Source organism: Hylobates moloch, unplaced genomic scaffold, assembly GCF_009828535.3.
Source record: "Hylobates moloch isolate HMO894 unplaced genomic scaffold, HMol_V3 SCAFFOLD_70, whole genome shotgun sequence".
NCBI classification, from domain to species: Eukaryota; Metazoa; Chordata; class Mammalia; order Primates; family Hylobatidae; genus Hylobates; species Hylobates moloch.
The window spans coordinates 66,065-86,984 of NW_026652345.1; the positions used below are offsets into that span (position 1 = coordinate 66,065).

The window sequence follows — 20,920 nt, forward strand, 5'->3', positions numbered from 1 at the left end:
AAAATGTTCTACCTTTACACGTTTCTAAAGAAAACTCTGCATTGACTGCACATCTCTGCAACAATTCTCCCAATCCTACAGACAAAATCCTCAAGGCACTGTTCTTTAGGGAGGATGACACAAGATCCTCCACTCCATATGGGACATGCACAGAAATTTCTTTTTAAATGACACAGTCATTAAAACTTTTGGCATTGTGCCACGGAAAACAGGAATTATTCTCTAATGCTCAGCGTGCAACTTGACTAAGTTGTGCTTTAAGTAAACTGATAAAATATAAAAAGTTTTAAAATACATCACACAGGAATTCTGCAGCTCATTAAAAAAATACATATCTATCCTAACAGCAACTACCAAAGCTACCAATACCTAGTACTCCTTCTTAAGTACAGGCACTCAAATACCACACAAACCAAGTTATATTTTATGGTTACAAGGACCAGGACAGTGACAATTTATCCACCAAGCATAATAACTGCCTTTGCAATAAAGCTGATTTTGACAATGAAATTAATTTAAGTACAGAAAATGACTTTTAAACTCCAATTTATTACTGTCATTTTATTAGAGTAAAAAGGAACTTTTACAAATCATGCACTCCAATCTCTCATGAACGTTTAAATATATATGAAAGAGTTTAAAAACTAGAATTTGCTGAATTACATAAAAATTACCATTATAATCCAGTGAAAATTAGCAAAAAGTAAAGCTCAATATAAAAAATTTCATTTTCAGTTTTTTAGAAATATTGTTGAATACTGAGGCATAACTAAATCAATAAGGATACTCCCCTTATAAGCAATACATGTATTTTATTAAAGGTGGAAAAAATTGAATCATGAAGAAAAAAACAATTTTAATATATTATCTAGCACATACAATCTAATAGTATTACCATTCCCCAAAGGGATGATAACTTGATGCTTTTTTTTAAATGAAACTAATATATATCTTTTGTTCATTGATACTTACCATGTATGAAGGTAGAATTTTTAGTGTCCCGGGTTCAGGTCGGTGTGTAAAAGGGCCTTCAAGCACACCTCGTTTAAGCATATGCAATAATAATTTTGCATACAGGTTCCGATTCTTCCTCCCCATTATTCCTGCACCTGTTCCTGAAGGTTCGCACAGCTTTCTAATCCAAAGAGCACACCTCTGCCGTTCTATAAATACAGAAGAACTATTAGAAACTTGATTTTTTATAAAATGAAACATTCGATTACAAAGACCTATAATAGCACCTGCTTTAGTCTAAAAGAAGGACCAACAAACCTTTTCTGTTAAAGGCCAGAGAGTATATACTTTAGGCTTCACAGGCCATATGATCTCTGGCACAACTACTCTGCCACTGTAGCATGAAAGCACTCAGAGACTGTAAGTAAACAAATGGCATGACTATGTTCCAATAAAACCTGACAAAAAAAGACTGTGGGCAGGAGTTGGCCCATGGGCCATTGTCTGCTAACTCCTGGTCTACAATTTAACTTTATTAGGTAATTGGTAAATGAGAAAGACAAACGCAAAGAAATATTTTCTCAAAAATAAAATCTCTAGATTATCATTAAATAACTTTAATTTTTAATTTTTAATTATTGTGAGTACACAGTAGATATATATATTTAGGCAGTACATGAGATATTTTTATACAGGCACGTAATGTATAATAGTCACATCAGGATAAATGGGGTATCTATCCATCACTTCAAGCATTTATCCTTTGTATTACAAACAATCCAATTATACTCTTAGTTATTTTTAAATATGCCATTAAATTATTATTGACTGTAGTGACTCTGTTGTGCTGTCAAATACTAGGTTGTATTCTATGTTTTTGTACCCATTGACCATCCCCACTTCCTCCCCACCCATCCTTCCCACCCTCTGCAAACCGTCCTTCTATCTCCATGAGTTGAATTGTTTTAATTTTTAGCTCCCAAAAATTAGGAGAATATGTGAAGATTGTCTTTCTGTGCCCAGCTTATTTCACTTAACATAATGTCCCCCAGTTCCAGCCATGTTGTTGCAAATGACAGGGTCTCATTCTTTTTTATGGCTGAGTACTCCATTGTGTACATGTATCACATTTTCTTTATCCATTTGTCTGTTGATGGACACTTAGGTTGCTTCCAAATCTTGGCTATTGTGAACAGTGCTGCCACAAACATGGGAGTGTAGATATCTCTTGGATACACTGATTTCCTTTCTTTTGGGTATATAACTAGCAGTGGGATTGCTGGATCACATGGTAGCTCTATTTTCTAGTTTTTCTGAGGAATCTCAAACTCTTCTCCATAGTCACTCCACTAATTTGCTTTAACACCAAAAGTGTAGGAGAGTTCCCTTTTCTCCACATCCTTGCCAGTGTTTGTTATTGCCTGTCTTTGGATAAAAGCCATTTTAACTGGGGTGAAATAATATCTCACTGTAGTTTTTATCTGTGTTGCTCTGATGATCAGTGACGTTGAACATCTTGTCACATGCCTGTTTACCATTTGTATGTCTTCTATTGAGAAATGTCTATTTAGATCTTTTGCCCATTTTTAAATCAGATTATTTGATTTTTTTGTATAGAGTTGTTTGAGCTCCTTATATATTCTGGTTATTCCCTTGTCAGATGAATAGTTTGAAAAGATTTTCTCTCATTCTCTGGATTGTCTCTTCACTTTGTTGATTGTTTCCTTTGCAGAAGCTTTTTAACTTGATGAGATCCCATTTGTCCATTGTCGCTTTGGTTGCCTGTGCTTTTGAAGTATTACTCAAGAAATCTTTGCCCTGACCAATACCCTGGAGATTTTCCCCAATGTTTTATTTTAGTAGTTTTCTTGTTTGAGGTCTTAGATTTCAGTCTTTAATCCATTTTTATTTTTGTATATGGTGGGAGATAGGGGTCTAGTTTCATTCTTCTGTATAGGGATATTGAAAACTTGATATCCATATACAGAAGAATGCCTTTAAAAATGTTTGCATTTTTGCTGTGAAAATTATGTAATCACAAAACAAACTCATGAAATATTGGGATTACTTTTTACAAGAAAATACAAAAGTGAAACTGATAAACTTAAGTAAATGGCACCATTTACTGAAGAGACTGTCCTTTCTCCAGTATAAGTCCTTCACACCTTTGTCAAAAATGAAATTACTGTAAATGTATAGATTTGTATCTGGGTTTTTAATTCTGTTCCATAGGTCCATGTGATTGTTTTTATGCCAGTACCATGACAGTTTGGTTACAATTGCTCTGTAGTATAATTTGAAGTCAGGTAATGTAATTCCTCCAGTTTTATTATTTTTGCTCAGGATAACTTTGGCTATTCTGGGTCTTTTGTGGTTCTACATAAATTTTAAGGTTGTTTTTTTCTATTTCTGTGAAGAATGTCATTGGTATTTTGATAGGGATTGCACCGAATCTGCAGATTGGTTTGGGTAGGATGGACATTTTAACAATATTGATTATTTCAATCCATGAACATAGAGTATCTTTCTATTTTTTTGCGTCCTCTTCAATTTCTTTCATTAATGTTTTATAGTTTTCATTATAGAGATCTTTCACTTCTTTGGTTAATTCCTAGATATTTTATTTTATTTGTAGCAACTGGAAATGAGATTACTTTCTTGATTTCTTTTTCAGATTGTTTGCTGTTGGCATATAGACATGTTACTGATTTTTGTATGTCGATTTTGCACCCTGCATCTTTACTGAATTTGTTTATCTGTTTTAATAGTTTTTTGGGGGAGTCTTTAGGTACTTCCAATATAAGATCATAGCATCTTTAAACAAGCATAATTTGACTTCTTCCTTTCCAATTTCGATGCCCTTTATTTCTTTCTCTTGCCTGACTGCTCTAGCTAGGACTTCCAATACTATGTTGAATAACAGTGGTGAAAGTGAGCAACCTTGTTGTACTCCAGATCTTAAAGGAAAGGCTTTCAGTTTTTCCCTATCCAGTACAATACTAGCTATGGGTCTGTCATATATGAATTTTATTATGTTGAGGAATGTTACTTCGATACCCAGTTTTTTTAGGGGTTTTATCACGAAGGGATGTTGAATTTTATCAAATGCTTTTCCAGCATTAATTGAAATGATCATACAGTTTTTGTCCACCATTGTGTTATGATTTATCACATGGATTGATTTGCATATGTTGAACCATCCTTGCATCCCTGGAATAAATCCTAGTTGGTCATGATGAATGATCTTTTTAATATATTGTTGAATTCTGTTTGCAAGTATTTTGCTGAGGATTTTTGCATTAATGTTCATCAGGGATACTGGCCTGTAGTTTTCTTTTTTTTGATGTATCTTTGTCTGGTTTTGGTATCAGGGTAATACTGGCCTCACAGAATGACTTTGAAAATATTCCTCCCTCCCCTATTTTTTTTGAATAGTTTGAGTAAGATTGGTATTATTCTTTAAATGTTTAGTAAAATTCATCAGTGAAGCCATCAAGTCCAGGGCTTTTCTTTGCTGGGAGACGTTTTATAAATAAATTTCTGTGATAAAATTTTGTTATAATTTTGCATCTCTAAAATAATTTTAGATGTATTGAAAAAATCTTTCCATAATTTTAATTATGTAAACCTTGAAAGAGATAAAATGCAATCTCTGATTTATCTAAGCATTTTCAACTTATTCTAAAATTAAATCTTGAATGTTTTATGAAATCCAATAATACCCAGGGATTTGTAGCTGACTGATTGAGGGTTTTAACATCTTTAAAAATAATTGAGCACTATTTACATGTCATTTTGTGAAATAATTATTCTTTTCAAAATCTACCTAAAAATCACAGCACAGTTTAACCCACATACAATGGTCTATATTATCTTGCCATGACACAGGATTGTTTTAGGTCTCATGAAAACTATTCTGGTATTAATTTTTTATCAGTCTAAGTCAATTTGAGGATTATATATCTAATGCAAATCATAAATCTGCTCTAATCTTTTAGTTTACAAAGGTCATATTCATTTATTGTTTTACCTACAAAAATCACTAAGACCGGATTGACTATGTTGCAAACATCATTTCAGGTTGGAAACTTATGCCTTTAAAATTTTTTGTATTTTTTGCTGTGAAAATTATATAATCATGAAACAAACTTCATGAAATATTGGGAACACTTTGAACAAGAAGAAAATACAAAAGTGAAACTGATAAACTTAAGTAAATAGTTTTTCAATCTACATACTTTCCACATCCCATAGCAAACTGCAATCTATATAATATTCTAATGTCCAGAATTTAGTACAATTTGGTCAATGAAAGAATTCATTCCTCTATGTAAAATAATGGGAAAACCCATTATCACAAGTTGAATTTAGCAATAAGATGTAATTTATTATGAATTTCTAGTTCTTGTTTAAGATGTGAGTTTCGGATTGCTTATCATAAACTAATTAAATAAAAGAAAGCCATGGATGTACCAATATTGACAATGTGTCAAGGAATCAAAGATTACAATTAATGAATTCTATGTACCTAATTTTTTTTTCTTTTGAGATGGAGTCTTGCTCTGTCACCCAGGCTGGAGTGCAGTGGTGCGATCTCGGCTCACTGCAAGCTCTGCCTCCCGAGTTCACGCCATTCTCCTGCCTCAGCCTCCCAAGTAGCTGGGACTGCAGGCGCCCGCCAACACGCCCATCTAATTTTTGTGTGTGTGTGTGTGTATTTTTAGTAGAGACGGGGTTTCACCATGTTAGCCAGGATGGTCTTGATCTCCTGACCTCATGATCCACCCGCCTCAGCCTCCCAAAGTACTAGGATTACAGACGTGAGCTACCGTGCTTGGCCCCTAAAATCTTTTTTTTAAAAAAGATAAAATATGAGGATGGTTTGATTTGAAATACATTTACAATGAGAAATTTTAATACAAATGTTTCCTAATCAGCAAATCTAAGACAAAAAGAAAAAAAGGTAGTGAATATTAGAAGAGGATGCAATATAAAAATATCATTAGATATCATTCAAATAATCATGAACTTGAGTCATGGGACATGAAACATTCCTTTGAAAAATATCAGAGGAAGAAAGAAGAGGTTAAAGCCCGACAAGGTCAAGAGCAGAAGGCAGAGGAGGAGGTCTTCAAGGGAAGACCATGGCAACTTACCCAGGACTAGGAAAGGTTGAAGGCCCTAGAACAATAGGTGAACACAGAATGCATAATTTATATATCATACTCCCTTCTCCTAACACAGCTCCCTGGAATAAAGGCAACAGTCTCTCCACTTATCCATGGTTTTGCTTTCCTCTGTTTCAGTTACCCACACTCGAATGCAGTCCAAAAATAGGTGAGTACAATACAATAAGATACTTAGAAAGAGGGAAATTACTTTCACACAATTTTTATTACATTATATTGTTATAATTGTTCTATTTTATTATTAGCTATTGTTGTCAATCTCATACTGTACCTAACTGATAAACTAAATTTAATCATCAGTGTGTATGTAAAGGAAAAGACAGAGCGCATATAGGTTTTAGTACTATCAGCTGTTTCAGGCAGCCTCTGGGGGTCTTGGAATGTATTCCTCAAGATTAGGGGGGATTGCTATATTTAATACTGAGTCAGTTCCTCACTGAATATAGAGTCCACTCAGACACGTCAGGGAAACAGGCAACTTGGAAAAAGTAAAAGCCATAGTTTCCTGGTCCCACTTCAAACCTACCACTCAAAAGCTACCAAGTCACATTTACCTTTACAGACAATCTTACACCTACTATGGCTTAGAGAATCTTCCCAGTCCCCAAAATTCTCTCCAATTGCTCTCTAGTGCCTTAAGTTACATGAAAATTCTCCAACTTGAGAAAAAGACTTTCATTCCATAATTAGAAATAACAGGCCAGGAATTGGAGACAAGATAGCAACAAAACTTTATTCACACTGGATTTTGTTATGCCAACAAATAAGCATAAAAGACCAATAGATTATTTTCTGCTTTGATAGACAAAAGGGCCAGAGAACAGGAGAACAGTAGGCTCCTCCTGTCTCTGGCCCTTTCCATAGAAAGAAGAAAACTTTGCAAGAAAAATTTCCACAGAGAAAAGAAAAAGATGCAAGAAAAAAGGTTGTAGCTAACTTTAGAGATCCATGTGCTGTAAGCTCATGACATGTGAGACGAGGCATCACAATAAGATCTGTCCACAGTTTGGCAAGACATTATCACTGAATGTCTATCTACCCTTGAACAACTCAGTGTAAACAGTCCTATGTCAATGGCAAAAATTGTTACTAGAGAAAATCAGTTTTTCTTCCATGTTGATAGTTCATTGGTTTGACTAAATAATATAAAGAAAAAACTTAATCTTAAGAATCTAATTTTCAAACATAATCTTACCTGTCCTATGAGGTAATTTTAGAACAAAGGGCTTCATATCAACCACAAAGTGATCAAATTCTGCATCCAGCTTCTCCCATTTTTCTTCTTCACTTCCCACTTCCATAATCCAATCTGTAAAAGATTTTAAATCAAAATATTAAGGATTTGTATGCTGAAAACTACAAAACTCTGATGAGAGACATTTAAAAAAAAAACTCGTAAGAGTTAAATATCAGTTCTCCCCAAATTGACCTGTAGATTTAGTGCAATTCCAATCAAAACCCAGCTGTATTATTTGTAGAGATAAGCTTAACTCTAAAATTTACATGAAAAGGTAAAGGAACTAAAGAGCCCAAACAATTTTGAAAAAGTACAAAGTTGGAGAACTCACATTATCAGATTTTAAGATGTACTCCAAAGCCACAGTAGTCAAGACAATTGGTATTGGTGAAAAGATAGATCAATGGAAAAGATTAGAAAGTCCAGAAACAGACCAAAACAAACATGAACAACTGATTTTCAACAAAGGTGTGATCCATGAAGAAATGACAGTTATTACAACAAATGATGTCATAACAACTGGATATCCATATACAAAAAAAAAAAAAAAACAACGAATTGAACCTCAACCTAAACTTCATCCTGTATATAAAAATTAACTCAATATGCATCACAGACCTAAGTGTAAAAATGTAAAACTATACAACTCTTAGAAGAAAGCATGGGAGGAAATCTTTGCAAACTTGAGTAAGGCTAAGATTTCTCATATACAACATTAAAAGCACTACCCACTAAAGGAAAAACTGACTAGGCACGATAGCTCATGCCTGTAATCCCAGAACTTTGGGAGGCCCAGGCAGGAGGAATGCTTGAACCCAGGAGTTAAAGACCAGCCTGGGTAATTTGGTGAGACCCCATCTCTACAAAACAAAAAAAAATTAAAAATTAGCCAGGTGTAGTGGTACGTACCTGTAGTCCCAGCTACTTCGGATGCTGAGGTGGGAGGATTGCTTGAAAGTGTGAGAGGTCAAGGCTGCAGTGGGCCATGATCGCACCACTAAACTCTAGCCTCGGTGCTAGATAGAGCAAGACCCTATCTCAAAAATAAAAAAGAAAGCTGATATATTGAACTTCACAAAAAAAAAAAAGTGTCCTGTAAAGGACTCTGTTAAGGAATTGAGAAGATAAGCCACAGACCAGAACGAAATATTTGCAAATCATACATCTCATATGAGACTTGTATTGAGAATACATAAGGAACTCTCAAAACTCAACAATCAGAAAACAAACTACCCCGATAATCAGCAAAAAAAATTAGTCCCTTTACCAAAGAAGAAATACAGATGGCAAGTAAGTACATGATAAGATGCTCAATATCATTACAGAAATGCAAATTAAAACTATACTGAGATACCACTAACATTAAAAATGCAAACAATACCAAGTGCTAGTGAGGATGTACAACAACAGGAACTCTCATGCATTGCTGGTAGAAATACAAAATAGTACAGGCACTCTGGAAAACAGTTTGGCAGTTTCTTACAAAAATAAACACACACTCAGCCTATGACCCAGAAATCCCACTCCCAGGTATTTAGCTAAGTGAAAAGAAAAATCTATATACACACAAAAATCCAAATGTGTTTTTTTTTAAATAACCACCAAACAACTGAAAACAGCCCAAATGTCCCTCAACTGGGGACTAGATAAACTGTGGCATATCCACACAATAACATAGTACTCAGCAACAGAAAGGAATGAACTACTGATACACACACAACATGGAAACTTCAAATCCTTATGCTAAGTGAAAGAAGCCCTTCTCAAAAGGCTGCATACTGCCTAATTCCATTTGTGTGACATTCTAGAAAAGGCAAACAATATAAACATAAAGAACGGATCAGCAGCTCATGGGGTTAGCAGTGGCGGCAGAGTCTCAACACAAAGGGATGGCACAAAGAAACGATTTGGCATGTTGGAATTGTTCTGTACACTGTCTATGTAGGAAGTTATGAGAACCTACAGTGTGTAAAAACTGATAGAACTACATGCCAAAAAAAGTGCATTTGCTGTATATAAATTTAAAAAAAATTTTTTTCAGACGGAGTCTTGCTCTGTTGCCCAGGCTACAGAGTGCAATGGCACAATCATGGCTCACTGCAAACCCCGCCTCCTGGGTTCAAGCGATTCTCCTGCCTCAGCCTCCTGAGTAGCTGGGATTACAGGCACACACCACCATGCCTGGCTAATTTTTCTATTTTTAGTAGAGACAGAGTTTCACCATGTTGGTCAGGCTGGTCTCGAACTCCTGACCTCATGATCCACCCACCTCAGCCTCCCAAAGTGCTGGGATTACAGGCATGAGCCACTGCACCCTCCACCAAATATAAATTTTTTAATCCTCTTTAAAAACTATAAAATATTGGTCATCATACTTCTAATTAACAGGAAAAACACTGAATACAAAGGGGGTGAATCCCAAAAATCAAAAGTGTAGGTTTTGACAAAATTTGTTAAGTTAAAAATACATCCATACTCTACATGTTCCTTTAAATTGTGAAATGTCCTGATAGGGATGTGCGCTACCTTTACATTATGAATGGTGCCAATTTTTCATTTATTCCATTTACAAATTCTATATTTGGTGAAAAGCTTTGTTCTGCCTCATAAGCTATCTTGCTCCACAAACTGCCCTCTATCTGCTAAACCAGCTTCTAATATTTATCACATTATCATATGGTTTCCACCATTTCATCATCAACAACCTCTTCATAGAAAGTTCTCTCTACCCCGTCTCTGTAAGTAAATCCTAGCTTTTACTTGCTGACTTTACTTTCCTCAGTCATTAGAGGTAAGCCAAGGTCTCTCATAATCTCTCTCATTCTCTCTCTCTCTCTCTCCCCACCTGCTCTCTCATGCATCCTCTGTAGTCTTTCACTTTCTCCACTCAACCACGCAGTGGAAGGAAAACACTTACCAAGATCCATCTTGCCACTTCCCAACTACTGCTCTTCCTCCCTCAGCCCCAAAATCCCTCATGAGGCTCAACGCTCCAACCATCTGACTACCACGTACTCCCCTTTCTCATCTCTGTCATCTTGCAAAGAAATCCGTCTGAAACTAACCTCTTGTCCTCTTTTTTCTTTTCTTTTCGTTTTTTTGTTTGTTTGTTTGTTTGTTTGTTTTTTTGAGACGGAATCTCACTCTGTCACCCAGGCTGCAATGCAGTGGCATGATCTCGGCTCACTGCAACCTCCGCCTCCCAGGTTCAAGGAATTCTCCTGCCTCAGCCTCCCGAGTAGCTGGGACTACAGGCACCCACCACCACGCCCAGATAATTTTTCGTATTTTTAGTAGAGACGGGGTTTCACTGTGTTAGCCAGGCTAGTCTTGATCTCCTGACCTCGTGATCCGCCTGCCTCGGCCTCCTAAAGTGCTGGGATTACAGGCATGAGCCACCATGCCCGGCCGCCTCTTGTCCTCTTAAATGCTCTCTTCTTATTCCACTAGATCTTTCCTTTCTACTTGGCAAGGCCGCAATCCCTTGATGCCCTCCTTCATGCTCTACAGGGTTGCTGGAAAAAAATGGCACTGCCTTGTAGTCAGACAGCTTCCAACATTACCTGAACCCTCAGGAGTCTCGCTATTTCCTACTCCACGAAGCAGCTTTAAAACTTTTCCCAAATATCTTACAGCCCCTTGAATAACTCCAGCCTCTCCTCTCAATTTAAAAATCATACATTTTGCTTCATGGAAAAAATAATAGCCAGGTGGTACCACCCCAAGATGTCGTTCCTCCCATCTCTCAACTTACCTCTCAGAGAAAACACTCTTCCACCTCTGCTCCTGTATCAGACACAATAACTCTCCCTCTATCTGTCCTCTATCAATTGCCTATCCGCTATGTAAAATTTTCCATCTCCACTGACTCCTTCCCCTCTGATAGCAGCTGAGAAATATCTCAAAATCTGCCTGCTTCTCTATTCTCACTGCCACAATCTCAGATAAAGGCCTGCCCACCACTTACTTGAACTACTGCGGCAGCCTCATCATCTGTCTCCCTACTGTCAGTTTTCTCTACTTGAGTCCGTTTTCTTCACCTGCTCCAGAATGAGTTTCCTAATGACAAAGCTAAGCCTATCACTTCCTGTTTAAAAATCTCTCGTGACTGCCTAAAACAGAATACTATCCAAACCCAAAGTTAGGCATACAAGTACCTTTGCATTTAGGCCTGTCTCTCACACCACACACACAAACACACACACACACACACACACACACACACACTCTTTGCCTAACTACACCAACCCACCAATGCCCACTTCCCTCTTGCCACAATGAACTCCTCACTATGGTCAAACCCTGCGAGGACTTATCTGATCCCACCCCCTTTGCAATTTCATAGGCTATTCCCTCCACCTGGAGTCAGGTAAATGCAGCTCAAATGTCACCTGAGTGAAGCTGGCCCCCCCTCCCTTGCCCTAGACTGGCTGTTGCTCTGTTCTCAGTGTAAACTGTTCACATCTGTGTACAGCATGTTTTTTTACACATCTGTGTATTATTATGCATACATCTTCCATTATCTGTGAGAAGCTCCTAGAAGGCAGGGACCATGATTTACACATCTTAGTAAGTACCTAGCTTATTACCTGGTACTCATCATTTTTTGTTTGGTCGGTTGGTTTTGTTTTACATGTATACAATATATTCCATCAGTTATGCACTTGATAACAGAAGGCTATGATACCAGTGCTGGATGTGAGATCATAATGTTGAAAAGCAACAATTCAAATGGATGAACAAAACCAATGGAAACTCATAAACCCAGAGTTTTAAAGCACAGCTCTGGCCTAGATGTACTCCGGGGCCTAAAGACTATATACTGCCCATGTACTCAAACATTTGCCTGAGAACATCTATAGCTAAAGCTAAATAAAAAAGATTCCTCATAATCACTAATTCTCAATAAATCCTTTGACATGGGCAGGAAATGGTAGTGTTTAACATTAGAGGAAATTAAAATTCAACCATTAAATGACTAACTCAAAATCATGAAATCAAGCACAAAGCTCAGATTAACATTCTGAAACCTCTAGCTCTCAGATCCATTATACTGACAATTTACATATAAGTGAGCAATATCTCCAACTAATTAAAAAGTATTTTGAAGGCCGGGCACGGTGGCTCACGCCTGTAATCCCAGCACTTTGGGAAGCTGAGGCAGGCGGATAACTTGAGGTCAGGAGTTCAAGACCAGCCTGGCCAACATGGTGAAACCCCGTCTCTACTAAAAATACCAAAAAAATTAGTTGGGCAAAGTGACACACGCCTGTATTCCCAGCTACTAGGGAGGCTGAGGCAGGAGAATCGCTTGAACCCGGGAGGTGGAGTTTGCAGTGAGCCGAGATGGTGCCACTGCACTCCAACCTGTGTGACACAGCAAAACTCTGTCTCAAAAAAAAAAAAAAAAAAAAAATTTGAAAAGTAGAAAGGCAATTGGAATTGCTATATTGACATGCAATATTGAAGTATACATTTCAAAAAAAAACAAGAATCAAAGTAACATTTGGTAAAAACTAAAAATCTGCTTCTTCTTATCCCTTAATTTTTCTCCAAAAAAATAAAGAAACAGAAAAAGAAACAAAAAAACTAACATTTCAAACCTTCAAGGATTTATTGCTACACAAATTACATCTTATTGGCCAGGTGTGGTGGCTCACGCCTGTAATCCAAACACTTTGGGAGGCCAAGGTGAGTGGATCATTTGAGCCCAGGAGTTCAAGACTAGCCTGAGCAACATAGTGAGACCCTGTCGCTACAAAAAATACAAAAATTAGCCAGGCATGGTGGCATGCATCTGTAGTCCCAGCTACTTGGGAGGCTGAGGTGGGAGGATCACTTGAGCCCAAGAGGTCAAGGCTGCAATGAGCCAAGATCACGCCACTGCACTCCAGCCTGAGCAATAAAGTGAGACCCTGTCTCAAAAAAACTGAAAATGGGCCGGGTGCAGTGGCTCACACCTGTAATCCCAGCACTCTGGGAGGCCGAGGCGGGAGGGTCACCTGAGGTCGGGAGTTCGAGACAAGCCTAGCCAATTAAAAATACAAAAATTAGCCAGGCATGGTGGCAGGCACCTGTAATCCCAGCTACTCAGGAGGCTGAGGCAGGAGAATCGCTTGAACCTGGGAGGCAAAGGTTGTAGTGAGCTGAAATCACACCACTGCACTCCAGCCTGGGTGACAAGAGCAAAGCTCCGTCTCAAAAAAAAAAAAAAAAATTGAAAATGAAAAATAAATAATTTTAAAACAAATTACATCATATTGACAAATTGTATCTCAGTTCCAACTTATCAAAAGTTTCATACCATTTATCAGAATCGAAAATTTAAATTACTAGAATTGAAAAATAGGTAAAGTAACATCTTTGGCTTAGGCTTACAGTAATTATAGTGTGCCTATTAGTTATATAAATTATTTCAAAGGTAACCCAGGTGACGGACGTTGCAGTGAGCTGAGATCGCATCACTGCACTCCAGCCTGGGCCACAGAGCAAGACTGTGTCAAAAAAATAAATAATTTCAAAGGTAAAAAAGTAAATTGGGTGACTCTTGCTTATAGCTACAATCTATATTTGGATCATGTCTTTTATTAAACTCACCCATGTTGTTTTTTTTTAAACTTCTTTTTGGACAGCTACAAAATGGGCTTACCTACCCTAGAGTCAGCAAACATAACCAAGCCACGAGTATTAAAAGGTCTGGGAAAAAAAGGAGTCACAACTGCCAAGCAAAGAATACACTTCATTCATATCACACTCCTTGCCAAACAAAACAAACGTTCTTGGAAGTTGCGTAAAATCTATTTTGTTCAATCAAATCATATTTTAAGTATATTGTGGGTCATTAAAGAAAACTGGAAATGTCGCCAAATTAAAAAGGATTACAGGTGCACGTTTTCTCTGGCTTACACGTGTGGATGTTTTGACAGGAGTCTTCCCTGACCCTACCCGTAGCTCAGTGTGTGCTTTACAAACAAATCTCAGTTTATTTTCTGGCCCGGCCCTATAATTTCCGCACCATTTCCATGGTCATTTCACAGAGGAAGAAGCTGAGGCTTAAGTGAGGTGAAATCACTGTCCTAGGTTCTTAGGGGACAGTGACAGCTGGGCCTGAACACTGCACAAATTATTAATACCATGCATTCCACTAAGCTGCAGCCTGACCACTGTGGAGAGGCTCATGGAATTTAATGTGCCTTTTCTATCTTATTTTGACATCTTAAAATATTAAAGACAAATAAAAATAGCCGTGCAATGATCAGAAAAGCTGTTCACATTTACTTATGTCGTTCTCTTGAACACTTAAAAATAATTAACTCAGAAACACAGGGTAGTATCCTACACGCGGCGGTGCTGGGCTAGGGCCTCTCCAAGAGGCCTATGACTTTCTGCAAACCAACCAGCGCCCTGGTTCTGTCCCCGCAAATCCAGCTGATTGTTCTGAGACTCTTTTCTGCGACGGAATTGAAAACTCCAGCGGTGCCCTTCCTGGCAGTCCCTTCCTCAGCCCGCCGAGGCCCAGGCCCAGGCCGCGCTCCTACCTTATCCAGGACACAGATTCCTCTCCCAGTCGCAAACCCTTGGGTCAGACTCCTGGACCACGTCAGACCGATCAAACCGGCTGATCAAACTTTACTTAGAACTTTCCCAAGCCGTCCCGGCCTGGATCGCGCTCTGCCTGCCGGGGACACCACAGCGGGCAGCGCCGGGACTCCCGGGGCGCACGCCCCCCAGGCCCGGAGAACGGGCCCAGGGCCTGAGGGCGACGCCCCTTCCCGAATGGGCCCGCAAGGGCGGGGCGGCAGCCACCAGCGCAAAATTACACTCAAGAACCCGGTGGGAGGGGCGGGGGAAGGAAATTCGGAAAAAAAAATGAGAACCTGGCACCACCACACGCAAGCTTTCCGCTCGGCTGCTGCCGCCAACGCCGCCGCCGCCCCTGCCAAACGGTTTCAAATCCTTGCGGGCCGCTGGGTCGCCGCCGCCCAACAGCCCGGGGGCGGGGACTTTCGCGCTCGCATTTCCCCGCCCCCTACTCCACCCCTGCAGCATGCGGTGCGGTTGCCATGGCGACGTTCCCGGCGGCTGCGACCACCGGTGCCCCAGGCTGGGGGCGGAGACTTCCGCGCTGGCATTTCTCCGCCCACAGGCGGCGGCGTCCGCGCCGCCCCGTTGCCATGGCGACGCTCCTGCTGGCCTAGCAGCCGCCAGACTCGCATCCCAGCTTGCGGGGCACTTGGCGGGTCCCCGGTCGAAGCTTCCGGGATAACCTGACAGCAGTTTGAATGCTGCTGCCCTCCCGCATCCCACGCTGAGTCGCTTATGATCACCTTAGGGGCCGTGGCGAAAGAATAGGGGCACAGAAAATGGGGCGGCTGGAGGATGTTCACAGAAGGGGTGATCCGCTATGTGGACAGACATCAGAGTTGAATGAGTCTCAAGTGAAAATTTCCTCACTCTCTGATATATCAAAACCCAAGTCAAATTATTTAAAAGGTTCTTTTTAAAACCTATTCCACTGGAAGTAAACACCAACAGCTCTTCCTTGTGTCAAAGACAAATCATGCTAAGGAAAATAAAGGGTACAGAATGCTTTTAAGAATGTTTAGTTTTCAAAAGCATACTTGAACATGTTTATAACTAGGCAATAATCTATAATCCGGATCATTAGTACTGAGAATCAAGGATGCAAAATCAAGCATGCAATTGCAGGAATTTAACCAGTCAGTTAATACATTCAAGATAGATAAACTGACCTGCCCCGGTGGCTCACGTCTGTAATCCCAGTACTTTGGGAGGCCAAGGCGGGTGGATCAGGAGGTCAGGAGATCGAGACCATCCGGGCTAACTCGGTGAAACCCTGTCTCTCCTAAAAATACAAAGTTAGCCAGGCGTGGTGGCACACACCTGTAATTCCAGTTACTCGGGAGGCTGAGGCAGGAGAATTGCTTGAACCCGGAAAGCAGAGGTTGCAGTGAGCCGAGATTGTGCCACTGCACTCTACCTAGACAATGCAGTAAAATCCCGATCATTATTACAAAAAAAAAAAAAAAAAGAAAGAAAGAAAGATAAACCACCCTACTCCAGCCTCAGGAGGAGGAGGATATTAGTCAAAGGAAACAAAATTTAAGTTAGATGGGAGGAATAAGTCTAAGAGATCTATTGTACAACGTGGTGTGACCATAGTAAATGGTAATGTACTGTGTTCTTGAAAACTGCTAAAAGAGTATATCCTAAGTGTTCTCATCACAAAATTGATAAATATGTGAAGCAACACTTGTTAATTAGCTTGATTTAGTCATTTCACAATGTTGTGCATAATACATATATGCAATTTTTAGAATCATAAACTGCATTGCTGAAAGATATGAAATGAATTTGACAAATGGTGTCTAAATGAATATGAAAAGAAAAATAGAAGATAAATAGAAGATAAATCAAAGAAAAAATGTAACAAGCTCAAGCTCATCTCAGAGGAAATAACTATAGCAGAAAAATATAACTGAAAATGAAAATGTCTTTAAATATTTCCTCTGCTTAGGTGAAAATAAGATGAGTAGATCTCCCTTCCCACTTTTAAGAACAAGCTGATTGTCACTTTTTGCATTTATATATATCATTTTCATTTATATATTTTTCATTCATATACACACATGCAAATAAAAATATTAAGATATGCATATAGAGTTTTATTATTTGTTATGTGTATATAACATGAAAGAGATACCAGCTTGAGCCTGAGCTGTGTTCACCTTAGAACTCAAGCCTACATGTCATGTTTAGATGACTAGTAGGCAAGTTTCACTTGGAAACTCCTTACCTGAGAACCAAGGAACCTCCTAGAAAGTAAGTAATCCTGGCTGCGCACGGTGGCTCATGCCTGTAATCCCAGCACTTTGGAAGGCTGAGGCAGGTGGATCATGAGGTCAGGAGTTCAAGACCAGCCTGGCCAATATGGTGAAACCCCGTCTCTATTAAAAATACAAAAATTAGCAGGCGTGGTGGTGGGACGCCTGTGGTCCCAGCTACTTAAGAGGCTGAGGCAGGAGAATCGCTTGAACCCAGGAGGCGGAGGTTGCAGTGAGCCAAGATCATGCCACTGCACTCTAGCCTGGGTGACAGAGCGAGACTCTATCTCGAAAAAAAAAAAGAAAAAGTAAGTCATCCTAAAGAGACCTGGTTCAATGGCAATATGCAAAATTGAAGGGGAAAGTGATGATATGATGCATGAAACAAAGTATTGGCCATGAGTTGCCCTTCATGTAGCATCTTCCTCTTTGTGTAAGAGAGTGATTCCTAATCCTACAGTGTGAACAACTTCCTTTGGGAATTTTCTTTTTTCTTTTTTTAGAGGCAGAGCCTGGCTCTGTCACCTAGGCTGGAGTGCAGTGGCATAATCATAGCTCACTACAGCCTCCAACTCCTGAGCTCAAGCAATCCTCCGACCTCAGCCTCCCAAGTAGTTCAGTCAGAGACAGAGCACCATGATAGGGTAGTTCCATCATATACAGAGCACCCATGTGACTCACCCTGGGGACCTCTACAAATATTTGGGAAGAAATTGCTGAACTCAGAGCCTATTCAGGAACCTCAAGGATGAAGCCAGATAAATATTCTCTAGTCGGCCAGGCGTGGTGGCTCACACCTGTATCCTAGCAGTTTGGGAGGCCGAGGCGGGTGGATCACGAGGTCAGGAGATCGAGACCCTCCTGGCTAACATGGTGAAACCCCGTCTCTACTAAAAATACAAACAAAAAATTAGAGTCTGTCTCAAAAGAAAAAAAAGGTATATAAATAATGTTTTGGGATAGAGAGGAAATAAAGAAAACACTGTGCTGCGATTATAAAGTCAGTATAGGAAAATATATACAGAACCTTGTTTTATCTTTGATAAAAAGAGAGTGACATTGAAACACTATTTCTATTGAAAATATTGTTTCCTAACAGCTACAAATGACTTAAATGAAAGTAGGTTTGTTTCAAAAACGAATGACATCTCAATTTTTAAAAATCAAATGGTGACATTGTTGATAATGGTAGTATAAAGAGGACCCTAAAAAAATTTTCTTTCCTCTGTGGGAAGATAATTGTGCTATACTTCCCACGTTGAAAGGGATCTGCTTATTTTCAAAATATAAACTTAAGAATTAGTCTAGATGACATTGAACAATGTGAATTCAATTCTCTACAAAAAAATATGAAAATGTGAGCTTTTATTAATTAGAAAGATAATTATTCATCTGTAATTTGAACTAACCTGCATCTTGAAGGATTAAATCTGATGATCTGTATACATTTTTTTTTTTTTTTTGAGACAGAGTTTTGCTCTTGTTGCCTAGGCTGGTGTGCAGTGGCATGCTTACTGCAAACTCCGCCTCCCAGCTTCAAGCGATTCTCCTACCTCAGCCTCCCCAGTAGCTGGAATTACAGGCATGTGCCACCACACCCAAATAATTTTTTGTATTTTTAGTAGAGACAGGGTTTCTCCATGTTGGTCGGGCTGGTCTCAAACTCCCGACCTCAGGTGATCTGCCCTCCTTGGCCTCCCAAAGTGCTGGGATTACAGGCGTGAGCTACCGTGCCTGGCCAATCTGTGTAATTTAAACTCTTGCTCCATAAAATTAAGGTAACTATAGTAGGAGACCTAGAGATTACCTTTGTTTAAGCCACTGTTACTTGGGTTTTTTGTTTTGCAAAGTCAAATGTAAACCTGAGGGAAGAAGAAGAGCCAGGCCTGATGGAGCCCCAGGGAAATCACTACCGCTGCCAGTGTTTGCAGGTCGCAGGGAGCCAGGCCTGGGCAAGGTGTGTCTCGATGCCAGAGCTGGCAGTACAGAAGGTGGTGGGCCACCCCCGGTGCTGCTCAGCGTGGTGGATCATTTCAACCGAATCGGCAAGGTTGGAAACCAGAAGCGCGTTGTTGGTGTGTTTTGGGGGTCATGACAAAAGAAAGCAATTGATGTATCGAACAGTTCTGCAGTTCCTTTTGATGAAGATGACAAAGACAATTCTGTGTGGTTTTTAGATCATGATTATTTGGAAAACATGTGTGGAATGTTTAAGAAAGCCAATGCCAGAAAAAGAATAGTTGGCTGGTACCACACAGGCCAGAATATACACAAGAATGACATTACCATCAATGAACTCATGAAAAGATACTATCGTAACTCAGTATTGATCATTATTGACGTGAATCCAAAGGACCTAGGGCTGCCCACAGAAGCGTACATTTCAGTGGAAGAAGTCCATGATGATGGAACTCCAACCTTGAAAACATTTGAACACGTGACCAGTGAAACTGGAGCAGAGTAAGCTGAGGAAGTTGAAGTTAAACACTTGTTATGAGACATCAAAGACACAACGGTGGGCACTCTGTCCCAGCAGATCACAAACCAGGTCCATGGTTTGAAGGGACTGAACTCCAAGCTTCTGGATATCAGGAGCTACCTGGAAAAAGTAGCCACAGGCAAGCTGCCCATCAACCATCAGATCATCTGCGAGCTGCAGGACGTCTTCAACCTTCTGCCAGACATCAGCCTGCAGGAGCCTGTTAAAGCTTTTTACCCGAGGACCAACGACCAGATGGTGGTAGTGTACTTGGCCTCACTGATCCATTCTGTGGTCACCCTGCACAACCTCAACAACAACAAGATTGCCAACCAGGATGGAGACAAGAAAGAAGGGCAGGAGAAAGAAGAGAGCGAAAAGATAGAAAAGCTGACAAGGGGAAAGATAAAGTTAAGGAAAAGAGTGATGTAAAGAAAGAGGAGAAAAAGTAAAACGTGTATTAAATAGCTTCTTTATGCCTGTAATCCCAACAGTTTGGGAAGCCGAAGAGAGGGGATGACCCAAGGTCGGGAGTTCAAGACCAGCCTGACCAACATGGAGAAACCCCATCTCTACTAAAAATACAAAATTCGCTGGGCATGGTGGCACATGCCTGTAATCCAGCTACCCAGGAGGCTGAGGCAGGAGAATCGCTTGAACCTGGGAGGTGGAGGTTGAAGTGAGCCAAGATCACACCACTGCACTCCAGCCTGGGCAACAAGAGCGAAACTCTGTCTCAAAAAGATAAATAAATAAAATAAAATAATAAAAATAAAAAGTTTTCATGGTTTCAAAGTTTCATTTCCCTTATAAGGAAATTGAAAAATACTGGAAAGTTTAAAGGAGAAAAAAAATTATGTGTAATCCTGCCATTAAGTAATAACTACTATTCACATTTGTATATACTCAAATTTTTATATCTGTATTATTATTTTTAATATCTACTTATTATATCATCATGTGGATATGACAATTTTCTTAATTACTCTCCTGTGGTTACCAATTTTTGCCCTTATAAATAATGTTGCAATAAATGCCTTTGAATATATACATCTTAGTTGAAATTTTAGCTCTCTCCATAAAAGATATTCTTATGGGCATTATAAAAGCATTAAGGCTTTTGATCAGTACCGCCAAATCGCTCACTGGAAGTATTTTGCAAATCTGCAACTTCACTCAATGGTCTGTGCAAATGACTGTCTCACATTAATGGTTT

At 39.4% G+C, this 20,920-nt stretch overlaps 1 protein-coding gene and 1 pseudogene across 1 annotated transcript in view; one reads left to right on the plus strand and one right to left on the minus strand.

The window, feature by feature from the left end:
• Window positions 1–17,154, minus strand: part of LOC131382576 (centrosomal protein of 112 kDa-like) — a 68,199-nt gene extending 51,045 nt beyond the window's left edge. The window contains exons 1-4 of the mRNA XM_058434869.1: window positions 17,148–17,154; window positions 15,258–15,707; window positions 7,339–7,452; window positions 973–1,163 (exon numbers count right to left, since the gene is read on the minus strand). Of these exons, the coding sequence (XP_058290852.1) occupies window positions 973–1,163; window positions 7,339–7,452; window positions 15,258–15,707; window positions 17,148–17,154 (762 nt within the window). The remainder of the gene's footprint in view (window positions 1–972; window positions 1,164–7,338; window positions 7,453–15,257; window positions 15,708–17,147) is intronic.
• Window positions 17,155–19,192: 2,038 nt separating this feature from the next.
• Window positions 19,193–20,156, plus strand: LOC116463824 (26S proteasome non-ATPase regulatory subunit 7-like; annotated as a pseudogene).
• The last annotated feature ends 764 nt before the right edge of the window (window positions 20,157–20,920 follow it).